This window comes from Cervus elaphus, chromosome 23 (genome assembly GCF_910594005.1).
Source record: "Cervus elaphus chromosome 23, mCerEla1.1, whole genome shotgun sequence".
Classification (NCBI taxonomy): Eukaryota; Metazoa; Chordata; class Mammalia; order Artiodactyla; family Cervidae; genus Cervus; species Cervus elaphus.
Genome location: NC_057837.1, coordinates 61656173 through 61674803, shown reverse-complemented (window position 1 = coordinate 61674803; position 18631 = coordinate 61656173). Strand labels below are relative to the sequence as shown.

At 44.3% G+C, this 18631-nt stretch overlaps 1 protein-coding gene across 2 annotated transcripts in view; it reads left to right on the top strand.

The window, feature by feature from the left end:
* The window catches only part of COMMD7 (COMM domain containing 7), a 23401-nt gene extending 4770 nt beyond the window's left edge, over nt 1-18631 (top strand). Inside the window, exons 2-9 of one of the 2 annotated variants that reach the window (XM_043883650.1) lie at nt 3511-3564; nt 3662-3764; nt 15157-15213; nt 15296-15333; nt 15764-15854; nt 16169-16218; nt 16840-16888; nt 17879-18631. In XM_043883650.1, the coding sequence (XP_043739585.1) occupies nt 3511-3564; nt 3662-3764; nt 15157-15213; nt 15296-15333; nt 15764-15854; nt 16169-16218; nt 16840-16888; nt 17879-17955 (519 nt within the window). In that variant the 3' untranslated portion in view covers nt 17956-18631. The remainder of the gene's footprint in view (nt 1-3510; nt 3565-3661; nt 3765-15156; nt 15214-15295; nt 15334-15763; nt 15855-16168; nt 16219-16839; nt 16889-17878) is intronic. The other variant, XM_043883652.1, reaches the window with a different exon arrangement.

Genomic DNA, 18631 nt, shown 5'->3' with positions numbered 1-18631 from the left:
ACAGTTGAATGCCATGCGGTTGTTAAAAGAACTGAGTAGATTTATATATGCTGACATGATTGATCTCTAAAGTGTAATTGAGTGGGAAAAAAGGTGAGGTGCAGGGAGTGGGTTCAGTATGATCCCATTTATATTTAAAAGAAACTAAAGAAAAATGAAATGATGGGAAGGCCACAGGGCTGTTAGCATAATTACCTGTGGGTAGTGGGATTGAGGTGGGGGGCAGGGAGAGAGTGAGACATTTTATTTATATATTCTTTTATGCTACCTGGGTGGGTCTTTTTTAGAACCTTGCATGTATATTACTTTTACATTTTCAAAGACTAGTTTTATATCTTAAAATAGAATACATTTTAGAATAAAATAATACAGAGCCTTGCCAGGGGTTTGTGTAAAGTTTATATGTCATGGGAAAAGGGGCAAATGCATTTGACAGTCATATGTACAGTTTTGGGGGCTTTGAGCCACAATATCTGCCTGTTGTCTCTTTTGTTTAAATGTTAAAGGTGGATCTAATGGCATAGTGACTTTAACTGTGGCTGTGGTAACTGCTACACATACATACATACATACTAGAGGCTTGTTGAACCTCTCGTCTGACACTGTACTGGAGGCTTTGTACGAGCCAATTAGTACTGTTCTGGAAGCTATGTATTATTACCTCTGTCTTTCTGATGGCGACTGAGACACGGTGAGGCTAAGTGACTTGCCAAGGGTCACCCGGATGATCAGAGGAACAGTGATCCACATCTGGGCCTTTTAAACTCTTGTGTCGTGGTTTCCTTCACCATGCCACACACACCGTGTCCATCAGGAGAGAACATGGGAAAGGAATGGTAAATGTCTCAGTCTGTGTGAGCTGCTGTGACAAAATACCACACACTGGGTGGCTTGGACAACAGAAATTTATTCCTCAAAGTTCCAGAGGCTGGAAGTCCAAGATCAGGGTGCCCACAGATTCATTTCCTAGTGAGAGCTCTCTTCCTGGCTTGCCTTCTTCACGCTGTGTCTTCATAACGTGTGCCTCACAGAAAGAGCTCTGGGGTGACTTCCTCAGAACTTCCTGGTGCTTACAAGGGCACCAGCCCTACCAGATTAGGGCCCCACCATTACAACCTCTTTTTTTTTTTTAAAGAATTTTCTTAACTTTACTACTCAAGAGGCTCTCACATATATTTTCTTTTTTTTTTTTTTCATTTATTTTTATTGGTTGGAGGCTAATTACTTTATAATATAGTAGTGGTGTTTTTGCCATACATTGACATGAATCAGCCATGGATTTACATGTGTTCCCCATCCCGATCCCCCCTCCCGCTTCCCTCCCCATTATGACCTCTTTTAACCTTGTCACCTCTTCACAGGTGCTGTCTCCAAATACAGTAGTATTGGGGTTCAGACTTCAACCTATGAATTTTGGGGCACACAGATATTCAGTTCTTAGTAATATAGTGCTGATAAAGAGGTTCACATGCGCAAAAGAATAAGTGACTGGCAACCCACTCCAGTATTCTTGCCTGGAGAATTCCATGGACAAAGGAGCCTGGCGGGCTACAGTCCATGGAATCGCAGAGTCAGACATGACTGAGTGACTATCACTCACTAAGATAATGTATAATAACGTGTTAAAATTTGCTGTTCTGTCACATACTCAACAAGATGTTTGTTGTGGGGGAGAGAAACCCAGAAAACATGGATAGACAAAACAGAAGAAAATAAAAATCACCTAAAATCTTGCCACACAGAAGCAACTGCTTTCAAAAGCAGGGCAGAGGGGCTTCCCTCTTCCCTGGTGGGCCCAGTAGTTAAGACGCCATACTTCCAGTGCAGGGGGCTCATGTTCAATCCCTGGTCGGAGAGCTAAGATCCCACATGCAGGACCCCCCCTCAAAAAAAAGTGAGGTAGAGAAAAAGTTCGTGTAGTATGTTACCATTTGTGAGAGTGAAAATGGGAAAAATTATATATTTGGATTGATTTGTGTTTGAATAATATGTGGAAGTATAAGCAAAAAGAGCGAGTGTATATGTGCTTAGTCGCTGAGACATGTCTGACTCTTTGCAACCCCGTGGACTGTAGCTTGACAGGCTTCTCTGTCCACAGAATTTCCCAAGCAAGAATATTGGAGTGGGTTGCCATTTCCTCCTCCAGAGAATCTTCTTGACCCAGGGATCGAACCCACGTCTCTTATGTCTTCTGCATTAGAAGGTGGATTCTTTAGCACTTGAGCCACCTGGGCCTTATCAAATAAAAAGAGAAGAAAAAAAATAAAAACCTATTTCAGTGATTTTCCCTTTCAGATCTTGTTTTGGGGGAGGTGTTAGAAGGTATTTGACCCCTTGAGATTTATGTGTGAACATGTGTGCGCACTCAGTCTCTCAATATGTTATCTTGTAAGCATCCCAACAAAATATATGAGTTTTTCAGATAATCGAGTGGTATGGTTAGATGGACACTGCTGGTGGGTGTTGTGAATATTTGTAACTTTTTTTTTTCTTTTCTTAACTGAAATATAGTTGACATAGAATATGTTAGTGTCAGGTGAACTATATACTGACTTGACATTTGCATACATTATGAAATGATCGCCATGGTAAGTCTAGTAACCATCTGTCACTATGCTAACTTTTTACAGTGTTATTGACTATATTCCTTATGCTGTATATTACATCCCTATGGCTAATGTCCAAACCTCTTAATCCCCTTAGCCTGTTTCATACCCCACCCCTCTCCCCTCTGTGTCTATGAGTCTATTTTTGTTTTATTCGGTTTTTCACATTCTATGTATGAGATCATATGGCATTTGTGTTTCTCTGGCTTACTTCGCTTAGCATAATACCCTCTAGATCCATCCATGTTGCTGCCAGTGGCAAGATTTCATTCTTTTCATGGCTGAATAATATTCCATTGTATGTATGGAGCATATCCTTATCCATTCATCTGTTGATAGACACCTAGGTTGCTTCAGTATCTCAGCTATTGTGCCTAGTGCTGCAGTGAACATTAATGTGCTTATATCTTTTCAAATTACAAATGTTTGTAACTCTAAGATAATCAAAACTGATATCAACATCGATGTTCTCTTTACTTCTCTTTTTTTAAAAAAGATGAATTGTTTTATTTGGCGTCGCTGAGTCTTTGCTGCCAAGCAGGCTTTTCTCGAGTTGTGGTGAACAGTGGCTACTTTCTCTAGTTGCAGTTTGCAGGCTTCTCATTATGGTGGCTTCTCTTGTTCTTAGGGGGCTTCAGTACTTGCAGCACGTAGGCTGAGTAGTTGTGGCTCCTGGGCTCTAGAGCACAGGCTCGGTAGTTGTGCATGGGCTTGGTTGCTCCGCAGCATGTGGGATCTTCCCAGTTCAAGGATCAAACCTGTGTCTCCTGCATTTGCAGGCAGACTCTTTTCCGCTGAGCCACCATGGAAGTTCCCTTTTCTCTAAGGGGCTGTGGGTTGGATAGGACAGGGAACACTGATCAGGAGTAGAATTTTCTGATGTTCTGTGTTCTTCTCTTCACAGCAATTCTCAGCCCTGACTGAAGTGCTCTTCCACTTTCTAACTGAGCCAAAAGAGGTAAAGTATCTTGTGATAAGGAGAGTTCCCAAGTGTGGGTCTGCGGTCCTGAGGTGCTTGAAGTGAAGGCCTGGTTTGTGCTGTCCCCCGCCTGCAGGTGGAAAGGTTTCTGGCTCAGCTCTCTGAATTTGCCACCACCAACCAGATCAGTCTTGGCCCCCTGAGAAGCATCGTGAAGAGCCTCCTCCTGGTTCCAAATGGTGAGTAGCCCCTCCTAGCAGCCGAGGCCAGAGACATTGTTTGAACATTCCCTCAATCCACCGAGTTGGCAGGCATGCTCTGGGCACTGAGCCAGAGCGTTTGGTAGGGAACCAGACATGGGCGGGACTGCAGTCTAGGCAGGGAAGCCAGGTAAACAGACAGCCGTGGGAGAGCATAATTGTAGTCTGCATCCCCACTTCGGTCCCCAGGCTTACCTTTCCTCTACGTGGTAGGTGCAAGATTGAGAGTAAGGGTTTCTAAACTTTTATAGCAATTTGACAAAGTTTCTCTCTTTTTAAAAATATTTTATTTTATTTTTTTTTTGGCTGCCTTGGGTCCGAGTTGCAGCATTCAGGAGCTTCATTTCGGCACACACTCACTAGCTGTGGTGCACGGGCTTAGTTGCTATGTGGCACCTGGGATCTTAGTTCCCCGACAGAGGATGGAACCCTCGTTCCCTGCATTGCAAGGCAGATTCTTAACCACTGAACCATCAGGGGCAGTCCCTTGAAAAAGTTTCTTGAATCTACTAATTTTAAAAAATGGGGTTTGCATTTTTTTTTAATGTGGTAGAATATATGTAACATATAATTGACCATTGTAACCATTTGGAGCTTTTTTGTTTCCCCATAGTGTAAACATTAATCAGTACATGTTTTGTGGCCAGTTTTGGATACATAAAGTTTTTTCTAGCAGGGTAGCATGCCTGCTAAACAAAAGTGAAGTTAAATGCAGCTCAACAAAAACCTGAACTAATGAGAGTCTCACAATCTTTTAATGATTTATTAGGGTAATCATGGCATAGAAATTTATCTGAATTTAAAATTTTTTTTGATCCAGTTATTGGATGAGTCTCTAGCTCAGTTATCCTCACCCTTATCCTTGCTAAGACTTTAGTACATATTTTGTAAGAACAAGAACATTTTCTTTCATAACTGCAATGCAGTTACCAAAAGCAGGAAGTTTATACTGATTTAACACTTCTATCTAATCTGTGATGTGTATTCACATTTCACTAAGAGTTATTTGGGGCTTATATTTTGTAAGCGTTTTTTTCATTTCATATTTCTAGAAATTAATTTTCATTGTATGGTACAAAAATATCAGTCCATGGGAGATTGAAAATTTTTAAAATAGGTTTTTTGATGCAGATAGTTTGAGAAATGGGGTTTGCTTTAGAGCAATCAGGGAAAGATTCTAGCCAGGAGGGAGGTGATCACAAAGGTTGAACTGCAGGGTTATCTGTCGTAGCACTGTTTATCACAGAAAAATTAGAAGCAATCCAGTTACCCAGCTGTTGAAAATTGGTGTGATGTGCTGTGGTCCAGTTTTGCAGAGGAGTATGGTGGTGGTGCTTGTAGTAAAGAACCTGCCAGTCCGTGCAGGAGACGTAAGAGATACAGGTTTAATCCCTGGGTCGGGAAGATCCTCTGAAGGAGGACATGGCAGCCCACTCCAGTATTCTTGCCTGGAGAATCCCATGAACAGAGGAACCTGGTGGGCTACAGTCCAGAGGATCACAAAGAGTTGGACACGACTGAAGCAGCGTAGCACACACGCATGGTAGTGATCAAGAATTCAGTCTGAGTTAGTAGGAACTGGGTGTGAACCCCAGTCTGACCCTTGATAAGTAGTGTGGCTTTGGTACCCAGTCTCTTTCAATCCCTAGCAATAACCCTCCCCCAGCAGTTGTTCCACTCCATCTAAGCTTGTTTTTGGTGTGTGCAGGGGGTTGTTTTGAAGATTAATTAAGATAATAGAAATAAAATGCTGAAAAAATATTAATAAATAAATGTCCACCGACTCAATGGACCTGAGTTTGAGCAAGCTCCTGGAGTTGGTGATGGACAAGGAAGCCTGGCATGCTGCAGTCCATGGGGTCGCAAAGAGTCGGACATGACTGAGCAACTGAACTGAACTGAAATAAAATGCTTAGCACAGTTCCTCAGCAAAAGGTTCTTATTTTTCATGTTATGTACTAATATTAATTTTTTTAACATGTTGTTGAGAAAAATGTAATGATATGGAAAACCTTTCACAATATTCTGTTTAGTTCTGTCTGCCACAGTCCTATTTTTGTATAAAAAAAAAAGAGAAGTTAACTGTGGCTCTGTCTGGGTGATAAGACTGCAGATTATTTTACTTGTTTATTTTTAGCTAAGTATTGTCTTAAAAGTTGCTAGAATTAATTTGGCAATTTAATTAAAAGTTAATTTTATTTAAAGAGAGGTGACATTTGAGCCCAGGCTTAAAGAATGAATAAATGTTGACCTGGCTGAGAGAAGGTAAAGCAGCATCCCCAGTTTGCATATTTTAAAAATTAGTAATAAGCTGATCTTCCCAAGATCTCAGCCTAATGGTGCATTAAAAGTTGGGAACTTGATTTGTTTGTACCTTCTGGTATATTCTTCGTGCAGATCCTTTTCTTTGCCCTGTCTTGTGCTCCTGAGGGTTCAGGGTGTGAATTAGAAGATCCCTGAGGTTTCCAGCTGTGGAATTTTATGCTCCTCTGTTTGTGAGATTCTTGCCTTCTTTGCAGTCATGGGCAGTTAAAAGCATCAGAACCACAGGCTGGATGGGAATTGCAGTCTTCTCTGGTGGTTCAGATGGTAAAGAATCCGCCTGTAATGTTGGAGACCTGGGTTAGATCCCTGGGTTGGGAAAATCCCCTGGAGAAGGGAAAGGCTACCCTCTCCAGTATTCTGGCCTGGAGAATTCCATGGACAGAGGAACCTGGTGGGCTTCAGTCCGTGGGGTCACAAAGAGTCAGACACAACTGAGTGACTTTTACTTTCACGTAACACAAGAATTAATTTTCATTGCAAACTTAAAACTGCAGAGCTCTGGACAGTCAAAAGGGAAATTTCCTTTTTACTCTCGCCCGACTCTTGTCTCTAGAAATAATCACAGTATAATTTTGGCATGTATCCTTTTCTATTTTTATGTACACCGACAGACAGAGCCATATATATTCATGTCGTTTTGTTTTTCATCAGTGGCGATAAACCACAGAATTGCTGTGCGGCTTGCATTTTTCCATACCTAGTACATTGTGGAGATGTCCCCACATCAACTTCATTCTTTTGGTGACTGCAGTGGACCTTGAACTGAATTAATCTTCTTTTACTTACACCATTTCCTATTGCTGGACATTTTAGTTCTGACCCTTCACTCTTAGAACTGTACTGTACCGCAGTGAAAATCCTTAGGGAATCTATGTATTTAGCATGTGTGAGCATTTCTGTAGGACAGGTGTCCAGCTTATAGAACCAGGAGTTTTTATCCTCTGTATTCTCATTGTCCAGCCTAGACCTGTGGGAATGAGGAGACCTGTGAGTTGTTGTGGGCACTGACTTTTCAGGAGACCTCTGTCCGTTGTCCCTGCCTCCATTCTTTCCGGTCTTCATCCTCTCTGCTCCCTGCCCCCACTCACTCCTGCCAGACACCCTTAATTGTGCTCAGTTCTGTGCTCCAGCCCCAGTACTACCTCTGCAGAAAGTCTTCCCAAACCATCTCAATCCATGCTGACCTCCCCTTCCACTCCACAATGGAGATAGATTCTTTTATCTGCAGCCCTTTTTGAAGCTTAATCATTTAGTCATCTGTTGATCATGCTGTTTTGTATGTATCTATCTCATGGCCCTAACAGATAGTTCCTTGAAGTCATGGGCGGGTCTGTACTACTTTCCTAAGCCGCAGTTAAAAGTAAAATGATGACATAGAACAAGAGCTTTTGATTCATGCTGGGTGACTTGAGCTGAACTTGGGAGACCCTGTGACCCTCCCAGGGGATGTTGGGTGTATCTTCTTCAAGCAGGATTGATGAGCACTGTTTATAGCAGACCATTTTCTGTAGGTCCAGAGAACACTGAGGTGTGCTGAGTTCCAGGGACAGGCTTTGCAAGCTCACTTGGATTTGAGTCTTGGACATATCACTTTAGGTAGCTATTCGGCCTTGGACAAATCAGCCTCTTGGGACCTTGGTTTCTATTTGAAAAACGGAGTAGTAAGGGCAGTTTATGGTGATGGCTTTAGGAATAAATGAGTTAGTATCCATAAAGCACCTATACCATGCCTACTGAACTTTACATTGTTTATTTATTTATTTTTGGCTGTGCTGGGTCTTCATTGCTGTATAAGCTTCCTCTAGCTGGGGTGAGCAGGGGCTACCCTCTAGTTGCGGCATGTGGGTTTCTCATTGTCGTGGCTTCTGTGGTTGTGGAGCACAGGCTCTAGGCGCACAGGCTTCAGTAGTTTCAGCAGGCTAAGTAGCTATAGTTCCCAGCTCTAGAGCACAGGCTCAGTAGCTATAGTTCCCAGCTCTAGAGCACAGGCTCAGTAGTTGTGGCTCATGGGCTCAGTTGCTCACAGCATGTGGGAACTTCCCGGACCAGGGATGAAACTGGTGTCTCGTGCACTGACAGGCAAATTCTTTACCACTGAGCCACCAGGAAAGCCCTGCATTGTTTATTGACAGTTCAGTTAGTTTCTCTTCTGTGCCTCGATGTCAAATCACCAGATAAAACATCCCTTCCCTTAATGGAGAGGATCTGAATTCTCTTGACTGTTTAATTCAATTCAGTTCAGTTCAGTTCAGTTCATTCAGGCAGTCATGTCCAACTCTTTGCAACCCCACGGACTGCAGCACACCAGATTTCCTTGTCCATCACCAACTCCTGGAACTTGCTCAAACTCATGTCCTTCCAGTTGGTGATGTCATGCCCCAAAGCTTTTCAAGCTTTTCAGGTTCTAGAGTTGAAGTCTCAGGTTTGCTGAACTCCTCAGTAGCTCTCAACAATTTCTGTTTGTTTTACTCTTTTTTTTTTTTTTGTTCTCATGCACTCTGACTTTCCCCTTCCTGCAGACTTCAAGAATGCTGCATTTCTTCCAAAGCATCTGCTAATCATCTGAGGTAGCTTGTAAGTCTCTTGGCCTCTTCCTCATCCCTTGGCCTGATGAGGGATTATCTTTTCAGTCCCAAAGGCTGCCATCCCAGAACAAATTCTCGGCGCCTCATGCCTTGTTATGGCAGCAGCCTCTCCACTTCTGTTTCCCATCCAGATTCTAGTTTGCCCTGGAATACAGAACAGCTTGGACCCTGCTGCTCCTCTCAACTGTTTACTTTGCCTAATGGACTCTGCAGTCCTTAACTTGGCTTCGAGGCCTTCCCCTGTCTAGTCTGAAAGTTCCCTCTTTGCCTTCTCCTTGCTGCATCCTGGTGTGGCTTGTGCAGTAAGACCTCGCCGAGGTGTGGCTTGTTGGAGTTCAAGGGACCCCAAAGACCTTCCAGATCAGTCTTCCCCAAATCGGTGTTTTCATCCAGGAAAGACTTCAGTGGCCAGGCAGGGTCATAAAGTTCTGTCCCTGCACCTCCCAGCCTTGGAATCTTGGAGATTCACACACATATTAACATATCTCAGTCTCTGAAAAGCCCGGCAGTAAACTGGTTAACCTGCTTAACCAGTATCTGCAAAACAGTTAACCCTGGAACTCGTCTTTTTGGGGGCAGGAGTGAGTGGACAAGGGGAGGGTTAAGTACAAGCTTTGTAAAGTGCTGATCTAGTCTGATCTTTGCCTTGGAGATAAAGAAACAGAGCCCTAGAGAGGGGAAGTGACTTGCTTTAGATCTTATAGAAGAAAAGCTGTTGCTGCACTCTCCTTGATTAGCTCAAAGCTTGTGGGTTTTGGGGTTGTTTTTTTTTTTTTTAATGTTTTCTTTTACTCTTTAGTATGTAGTTCTTAAAAGCACCTGAGGACTTCCCTGGTGGCTCAATGGTAAAGAATCCACCTGACAATGCAGGAGACATGGGTTCGATTTCTGGTCTGGGAAGATCCCACATGCAGCAGAGCAGCTAAGCCTGTGCCCATAACTATTGAGCCTGGGCTTTAGAGCCTGGTTACTGCAGCTACTGAGCCTATGTGCCTTAGAGCCCATGCTCTGCAACAAGAGAAGCCACCACAATGAGAAGCCCACGCACTGCAACTAGAAAGAGTATCCCCTGCTTGCTGCAACTAGAGAAAAGCCCTTGCAGCAACAAAGACCCAGCACAACTAAAATAAATAAATAAATAAAAATAAGTCCATGAAGAATTGTTCTCTTAAAAAAAAAAAACCTGATTTCAGTCATTATCAACTCATATCCAGATTGCTTCACCTGTGCCCTGCCTACTTCAACTCATTGCTCTCCAAACTGGATTATTTTTAAACAAATCTCAGACATCCTATCGTTTCATTCAATTCCTAGTTATGTATCTCTAAAACATAAAGGACTTTCTCTTCCTTATCAAACCACTATGCAATGATCATATCTAAAATTAAAATACAAAGTCAGAGTTCAAACTTCCCCATTGTCTCATCCATTTTGTTTGTAAGTGTTCTCATTAAGATCCAGATAAGGCCCCCACCTTGCATTTGGTTCCTACGCGGCCCTTGTATGCTTACTTCACAGCTCTGAGACCTTGAGCCAAGTCATGTAGCCACTTTGAGAATCAGTTTCTTCAGGAATAAAATGGAGCTAATACTAGTAGTTCATATTGTTTCAAGAGTGGAGAAAGATGGCAATCCAGTGGTTAAACTTCGCACTTTCAGGGCAGGGGTCCCGTTCAGTCTGTGGTCAGGGAACTAAGATCCCACAAGCAGTGCAATGCAACCAAAAAAAAATAAAAATAATTTTTAAAGAATTTCTTTAAAAAAAACGGAGAAAGATAATAAATGTAAAGTGCTTGCTTCAATAGTAAGTGGTTGTAGCTTTACTGCTGTTAGTATTGATTGTCATTATCATTGTGAGTTGTCACCTAGAAAAGGTTACAGATAACTTTGCTGTAGGGTCATAATTTAAGCTGGTTTCTACTTTAATATCTGGCCCTTGTGGGTGCCCAGTAACTGGTTGTTATTTATTCATTTATTTATTTGGCCACGCCAGGTCTTAGTTTCGTCATGCGAAGGGATTCTCTTGTGGCGTGCAAGCTTATTTGCTCCTCAGCATGTGGAATCTTCCCAGACCAGGGATCAAACCCATGTCCCCTGGATTGCGGGAGGATTCTTAACCACTGGACCACCAGGGAAGTCTCCACGGGTTGGTGGGTTTTGTTTTTGTTTTTTAAAGAAAAAGTGATAACTCCCTTTTCCCACTCCCAAAGGAATCTATCTGGCTGGGCCAAAAAAGGAACAGTCAGCATTGAACAATAGTCACAAATGGTATTTAATCAAATGCTGGACTAAGTTCTCTGCGGGTTCCCAACCTTACCCTGCTCTATTTTCTGTGTGGCACTTCTCAGTAATACTCTACATGGAATAATACTCTATATAGAATCCACTGCAATGCAGGAGGCCTGGGCTCGATCCCTCGGTTGGGAAGAATCCCTGGAGAAGGGCATGGCAACCCACTCCAGTATTCTTGCCTGGAGAATCCCATGGACAGAGGAGCCCAGTGGGCTGTAGTCCAGGGGATCGGGAAGAGTCTGACATGACTGAGCAGCAACTAACACTTTCACTGTATGACTTACCTACTTGTTACCTTATTGTTACAATGTATTATATGTGTTATATCCCAAAAGATTGTGAGCCTCAGGAGGATAGAGTTCAGTTTTTCATGCATTCCAACATCCAGCTCAGTGCTGGCACATGGCAGTCTCAGGACATCTGTATACAGGGACTGTGACCTCTGTTTGCACGTGAACCTCGCAGGGCTGGATTCAGCTGGTGAGCCTTCAGGGTCAGTAATCACTGAATGAATGGGACTCACGTGCTCTCCCATCTGATTCACCAAGGCTTGGTTCTGTTCCTTGGACTTCCCTTACTACTCTGAAAAAGTTACGTAGGTTTTGGCTAGAAGAATAGTGTTTGCTAACTTTCCAGCCGTTTCCTGAAACCCTCTGCTTTGTCACCCACACTATTTGATGGCAGTGGGGGTTTGCCTAAGGCAACTGTTCCAGTGAAAAGTGGAGCTCAAGGACTTATAAACCATCCCAGATGGTTATCTGTATTTAAAGGACATTCTCAGATTTACCCTAGTGACATGTTCTAGTGACTACAGCCCTGGAGTTCAGATTTTTCGGACTGACATGGGGTCAAGGCTGCAGCCCTGTCTTGTGCTTACAGGACAGGGGAATCACCAAAGGAAAAAGCTGAAAAAGAAGCTAAGGGCTTGAGGCCTAACATGATGCAGATATGTGTATTTCTTTTTTTTTAAGATCATGGTTTTTTTTTTTTAAATCTTTATTCATCTATTTGGCTGCCCTGGGTTGTAGTTGCAGCATGCAAACTCTTGGTTAAGATGTTGGATCTAGTTCCCTGACCAAGGTTTGAATCCAGGGTCGTTGCATTGGGAGTGTGAGTCTTAGCCACTGGATAACCCAGGAAATCCCTCTATGTATGTTTCTAGAGTATGGTTCCTACCTGTCTCAGGTAGGGAGGTGCCATCAGGACAGAGAACTTGCTTTGGTCCCTGCAGCTCAGTAGCCTCAGGTGTCAGTCACTGTCTGGTTGCGGCCTGGTCTTACTCCCCGACAGCATCTCAGAATGACCTGGAGTGGAAAGAGCCTGAATTTGGGGATCAGCTGCCCCATAAGCTACTTTCTCTGCTACTTGCCTGCTTCGTGGCTCTGGGCAATACATTTAACCTTTTTTCTTGGAGCGGGGGGGGGGGGGGGGGGGGGGGGGGGGCAGGGCTTTTTTTTTTAATTATAGAGAAGCACAGGAAAGAAAACAAAAATGACTCACAGTTCTACTGCCTTCCTATTAAATAAGAAGTAACATGCAGCTAGGATGTTTTTAAATGACACCAAGGAAAAAAAGTCCCACTCAGTCCCTTTCCTCAAAGGTATCCTCTGTTTTGTGGATATTTTCACCAAAAATGTACCTTACATCTCTCAATTTAGCCATAAGATAAGCATGTAATTAAAGCTATAAGTAAGAATAGATAATATACCCTTCTTTGTTTATGCAAAAGGGACCACACTAAGCAGACTGTTTTTAGCTTTTCTTTTCTTTTAATTATATTTTGCAAATAGGCAGGTCAGGAGCTACCTTGTATAGCATTCCGTTGTACGGATTCTTTCATTCAGCATGTGTTTAATGAGTTGAGGGCCAACCAATGAACAGTGCCTGGCACTTTTTTTTAGTAACTGGGGACACAGCAGTGGGCAAAACGGACCAAGTCCTTGTTCTCAACAAACTGACTTTTGTGAGAAAATTGACAATAAATATGTAGCATGAAGTTGGGTAGTTATAAACGCCATGCAGAAAAGGATACTTGAAAATTGGTCAGGGACCCTTTCAGAGGAGGTGCAATTCAAGCAGATTCCTGAGGAAAGTGAGGAGTGAGCCTGTGCAGATTTGAGGAAGCGTGTCTCTTGCAGGAGGAACTGCAAGGGTGAATGCATAGAGGTAGGAACCTGCCTAGCAAATAATGGGAAAAACTGAGTAAGAGGGAGAGAGCAGAGGGTTCTACAGAAGGACAGATCCACAGGGCGTCGTGAGAACTTCGGGTTTTACAATGAGTGGAACAGGAGCCATCTGAGGGTTTTGAGCAGAGAGGAGACACGGTCTGATTTAAGTTTTAACAAAAGCACCTTGCCGCCCAGGCTACTCGTGTGGACACACCAAAATCAGTGGACTGTTCCTGAGTTTTCCTCTCTCCTGCCCACACTGCTAAAGAGCTTCCCTCGCAGATCTGAGTGTATTGGGCGGGGGTGGGGGTGAGGGGCAGAGCTATAGTGAGCTCTTGGCAGTGCCGTTGTCAACTCTGGATTTGCCAGATCCTCTCCCCGCAAAGCTTAACCTTTCTCATCTTTAATTTCCTGGTAAATTAAAAGTTACAATGGTATTCTCCACCTTGGAGTATTTGGGGATCATCAGACAGAATGTTGGATTTGAACTGGGTATAAACTAAGGAGCGGCATGCCAAGAGTCGATTGGAGTGACTGGATGTAACAGCCTTCTTGGAGAGCTTTTATGGCCAAGGTTTCCTGGGGTCTCGCCTTTTTTTTTATTTCCCTGTGGCTTCCTTGCTCAGTCTGATTTTGGAGATAAAAGGTTTCCTCCCTTTGTTGACACCGTTGATTTTGCAGGGGACAACAGCCTTTAGGATTGTTTTTCTGGAGTGGGATGGGGGTAGGGGCTCGGGTTTAGGGTGTTACTTCAGGGCCCTCCCTGGACCGTGGTAGACAACTTCTTATTCTTTGATTAGTCATCTTCTGGAGGACTAAGAAGTGGAAAATTTTAAAGCTGTTGCCAGATCGTGACTGGAGGCTGTAGCCTGCAGGTTAAAGGTTGAGAAGACCCAGATTGCTGGGAGCACTTTATTTTCAGAAATGAGAGCCTACGAGCAGAACAAAGGAGGTGGGTGCAGGGCAGGAGTAGGAGGGTGGGGTTTCCCAGGGCTCCTGAGGGGAGGGGCTGTCAAGCCCCTCTGCAAGTGACTTGGCAGCTATAGAGGCTGAACTGCTTAGTCCATCTGGGTTTGCTTCCTGAGGGCTGACCTTCTGGGGCAGGCTGTCCCGTATGAAGACAAGAATGCTCTGTAATCCGCCCTAACCGGTGCTGTGACCACTGGGCCTGTGTGGCTCCTGAGCACTTGGAGCAGCTGGTGCAGCTGAGGAACAGAACACTCCATTTCCTTTCATTTTAATTCGTTAACAGTTAAAGAGGGGAATTCCCTAGCGATCCAGTGGTTAGTACTTGGCACTTTCACTAACAAGGGCCTGGGTTCCATCCCTGGTCAGGGAACTAAAATCCCACAAGCCATGTGGCAAGGCCAAAAAAGAAAACGTTAAAGAGCCATGTGCATTTGGTGGTTACAGATGGCACAGTGCCAGCTTCGGGCTGTTACCCCTGTGCCCGTCTGACCTTGAACTCCCCCACTTGGCTCCAGGAGTCTGTGGCCTTATTTCCTCAGATGAGTCACCCCCTCCCCAAGTCCAGACAGTCTTTGGTTTTGTCTGTAACTTCATCTATACTTTCTGCAGGGGCCAATGCTTGTGTGGTACCTAAAGTGAAGTGGAAGTTGCTGAGTCATGTCTGACTCTTTGCAACTGTATCATGCCAGGCTCCTCTGTCCATGGAATTCTCCAGGCAAGAATACTGGAGTGGGTTGCCATGCCCTTCTCCAGGGATCTTCCCGACCCAGGGATTGAACCCAGATCTCCCACATTGCAGGCAGATTCTTTGCTGTTTTGAGCTACTCAGGAATCTGCCAAAAACGCACCCTAAAACATGCTGCCTTGTTCCCCCTCGTCTCCTTCCTGCCTGGCTGGACCGAGATCATGCCAGAGTGAGTTGAGTCTTTGTGTTCCCTTTGTCGTCCCTGTCATTTAAGTTGTGCCCATTAAATACTTCCTGCCAGCAGACTGATTGATTTGCCCTCTCTGACTGATTTTTCTCATCTCCCAGGTGCCTTGAAGAAGGGTCTCACAGCCGAGCAGGTCCGGGCCGACTTCATGACTCTGGGTAGGTGACCACCCCAGGTTGCTCAGGTGACAGGCCCTGCGGCCCTTCCCTGTGGTCATGTCTCCCTTCTGTTCTCTTCCAGGTCTCAGTGAGGAGAAAGCCATCTACTTTTCTGAAAAGGTATCAGGATCCCTCTTAATCAAAGTGAATTAAGATTGTTTGCTTTTATTTCCTGAAAACATACAAATGGAAAACACCGACCAAGGAAAAACCATCCATCATCATATGTCATTTCCTAGCTTCAAGTTTTTCACTTGGTTTCATGCAGAGGACATACATGCATGAAAAACTATTCTGTGCATCTAATATTTTCCCTCTGATTTGATTAAATATAAATATCATACAGTTTTTGTTCCAACCTGGATTAAATCTTGAAATAAAAGAAGATTCCTGCTGCCCCTCTCGACCTGGATCTGTGCACACAGGCTGAGCCCATGCCTCTACACTCTGCCCACTGTCTGTGTAAAGACTAAACACGCTGCATTGGGGGCAGTATGAAGAGGGGTTGTTTTTCCATTGTGATGACTTTGGCTTTCTGCTTTTGTTCCAGTGGAAGCAGAATGCCCCCACCCTCGCTCGATGGGCCATAGGTCAGACTCTGATGATTAACCAGCTTGTAGATATGGAATGGAAATTTGGAGGTAACCAGTTAGAGCCAGTCCTGGGTCATTTGGGTGATGCAGGGTTGGGTGGCAGAGGCTCTCAGATGACTTCACTGGGGAAGCGGGATTCGGTCCCCTAGGATGGTTGGGTCCAGCAGCTGCTTCCCTGTGTCACTGTCCACATTCAGCAGCTCTTTCTACCCACGGCTGTCCGTGAGTTCACTTCCTGAAAAGCACAGTCTGCTGTCTTCATCCTGGCCCCCACATGTCTCCTACTTTACAACTTGCAAGATTGGGCTCTTCAGAGTTGGTCTTCAACCAGCCACTTACTATTTTTCTCTTTTGTGTCACAGTGACGTCTGGGAGCAGCGAACTGGAAAAAGTAGGAAGTATTTTTTTACAAGTAAGTCTTTTTCTGATCTCTGAAAATTGGGAGATTTTTGACTTGGTTATAAAGTATTAAATCTACATTCTACAATATTCTAATACAATTACTCACTCAGTCATGTCCAACTCTTTGCGACCCCATGGACTGTAGCCTGCCAGGCTCATTTATCCTTGGGATTTCCCAGGCAAGAATACTGGAGTGGGTTGCCATTCCCTTCTCCAGGGGATCTTCCCCACCTGGGGGTTGAACCTGGGTCTCCTGCATTGCAGGCAGATGCTTTACCATCTAACCCAACAAACCTACCTTGGGTTTCTTTAATATCCAATTAAACGGATGTTCCACTGAAGTGCCTTGTGTATTTCAGAGCAATGTGGTCAGCCAAAGATGTGATTACTGACACGCTTTCTTTCAGATGAATAGGATCTGGATATTGTTCTTGAAAGTTTTGATTGTTCCTGTCATCATGGGAATTGTTAGAAGCTTTGGTGTTGGACAATCTAGACTGCTCACGAGTAACTCTCAAGACACTGGATGCTTTAATGTTTCCATGAAAGTTCAGGTTTCAGGAATTTCTTTGCCCAGTTGTCATCATTTTAATTTAAATATTTTATTTCTTTTTTTCCTTTTTTGGCTCAGTTAAAGTTGGTGATTAAGAAAGGAAATCAAACTGAAAATGTATACATAGGTGAGTCCAAATTCCCATTTGAGTCTTTCCACTTTTTCTGTTTTCTTCAGTCATTAGGCTCCTGAGTGTGTGTTAGTTGCTCAGTCGTGCCCGACTCATTGCGACCCCATGGACTGCAGCCCACCAGGCTCCTGTGTCCATGAGATTTTCCAGGCAAGGATACTGGAGTGGGTTTCCTTCTCCTTAGGCTCCTGAAGCCCACCACTAATCATTTTTCCATAAAAAAAGTTATAATCGGACTATGGAATCTCCATTCTGCCAACTTTGCTCTCCTAAATGATAAGCCATTAGCAAGTTGGAGACCCCACAGTCAATGAACTTTTTGCTAACAGGAAAGGATGGGGTAGGAATGTGAGCGAAAGTCGCTCAGTTGTGTCTGACTCTTTGCGACCCCATGGACTATACAGTCCATGGAATTCTCCAGTCCAGAATACTGGAGTGGGTAGCCTTTCCCTTTTCCAGGGGATCTTCCCAACCCAGGGATCGAACCCAGGTCTCCCACATTGGAGGTGAATTCTTTACCATCTGAGCCACAAGGGAAGCCCAAGAATACTGGAGTGGGTAGCCTATCCCTTCTCCAGCAGATCTTCCGACCCAGGAATCAAACAGGGGTCGCCTGCATTGCAGGCAGATTCTTTTCCAACTGAGCCATCAGGGAAGCTTGGGGTAGGAATGGTGAATTTCTAAGAGCAAGAAGCTCTGGGGCTATGGGAATCACATCAGCTGTCCTGAATGGCACTCTTTCATCCCTTTGTGCTGGGGAGTTAATGCCATTTTAAATCTCCTCCTCCACTTTTTTTTTTTTTAATGGAGCTGAGAACTTTCTGTGTTCAAGGCTTCAGTTCTTTATTATGATCAATTACCCATCCAGAACTGCTTAGAAGTATTAAGTCAAAAAATAAAAAGGAAGTCTCTGGGTGGAAATTCGTTTTCTTGGATGATTCTGTGGAGTTGGAAGCATTTACCTGAAGCCGCGTTTTCTCTCCCCAGAATTAACCTTGCCCCAGTTCTACAGCTTCCTGCACGAGATGGAGCGAGTCAAAACCAGCATGGAGTGTTTCAGCTGATTTCTGTCCCCGCCTAGCATCTCCACCTCGCCCCCTCCCTGCCCCCTCCTCCTCTTTCCCGGTGACCCGCTCTGAGAGGCTGCGTGGCCCCCAGGCCTGTGGCCTCTCCTCTGGGCCTTCCTGCTTCTTGGGAGCCCAGGTGCAAAGGTTTCTGAAAAACAAAGGACTAAATTCTTAAGGAGCCGGACAGGATGACCCTGAAGAGTCTTCGTGAGGCACCCTCCACCGCCTATCTCCCAGGTCACTGTTTAGATAGTCAGAAAGGTGATTGCATCTCAGATGCAGGGGAGGAAGTAAGCCAAGTTACCTCCCCTTCAAAGCTCCAGAGTACACAAATAGTCTGTTGCTCAAGATACCAACACTGATGACCTTCCCCACAAGACAGCAAGGGCTTGTTTATGACTAAGGAAGAGGTGGATTTCATGAATGACCCAAAGGGAGGTCCCAGCAGAGTTCCTACAGGAGTTTGTGGTGGTGGGGCCTTGCTGATTGGTCTTTAGTGGACACCTGTGTAAGAGTATGGGCTGGGTCTGCTCTGAAAAAAAACAGGCTTCACTTCAGGTTTTGCCCCATTGTGTGTAATGAGGCGGGCCTTTTGAGGTTATTTCAGCTTGTTTTGGTTCAAGCTGACCTTCTGTGGTGGTTAGATGAAGAATAAAAAAGGTTCTGAAGAACA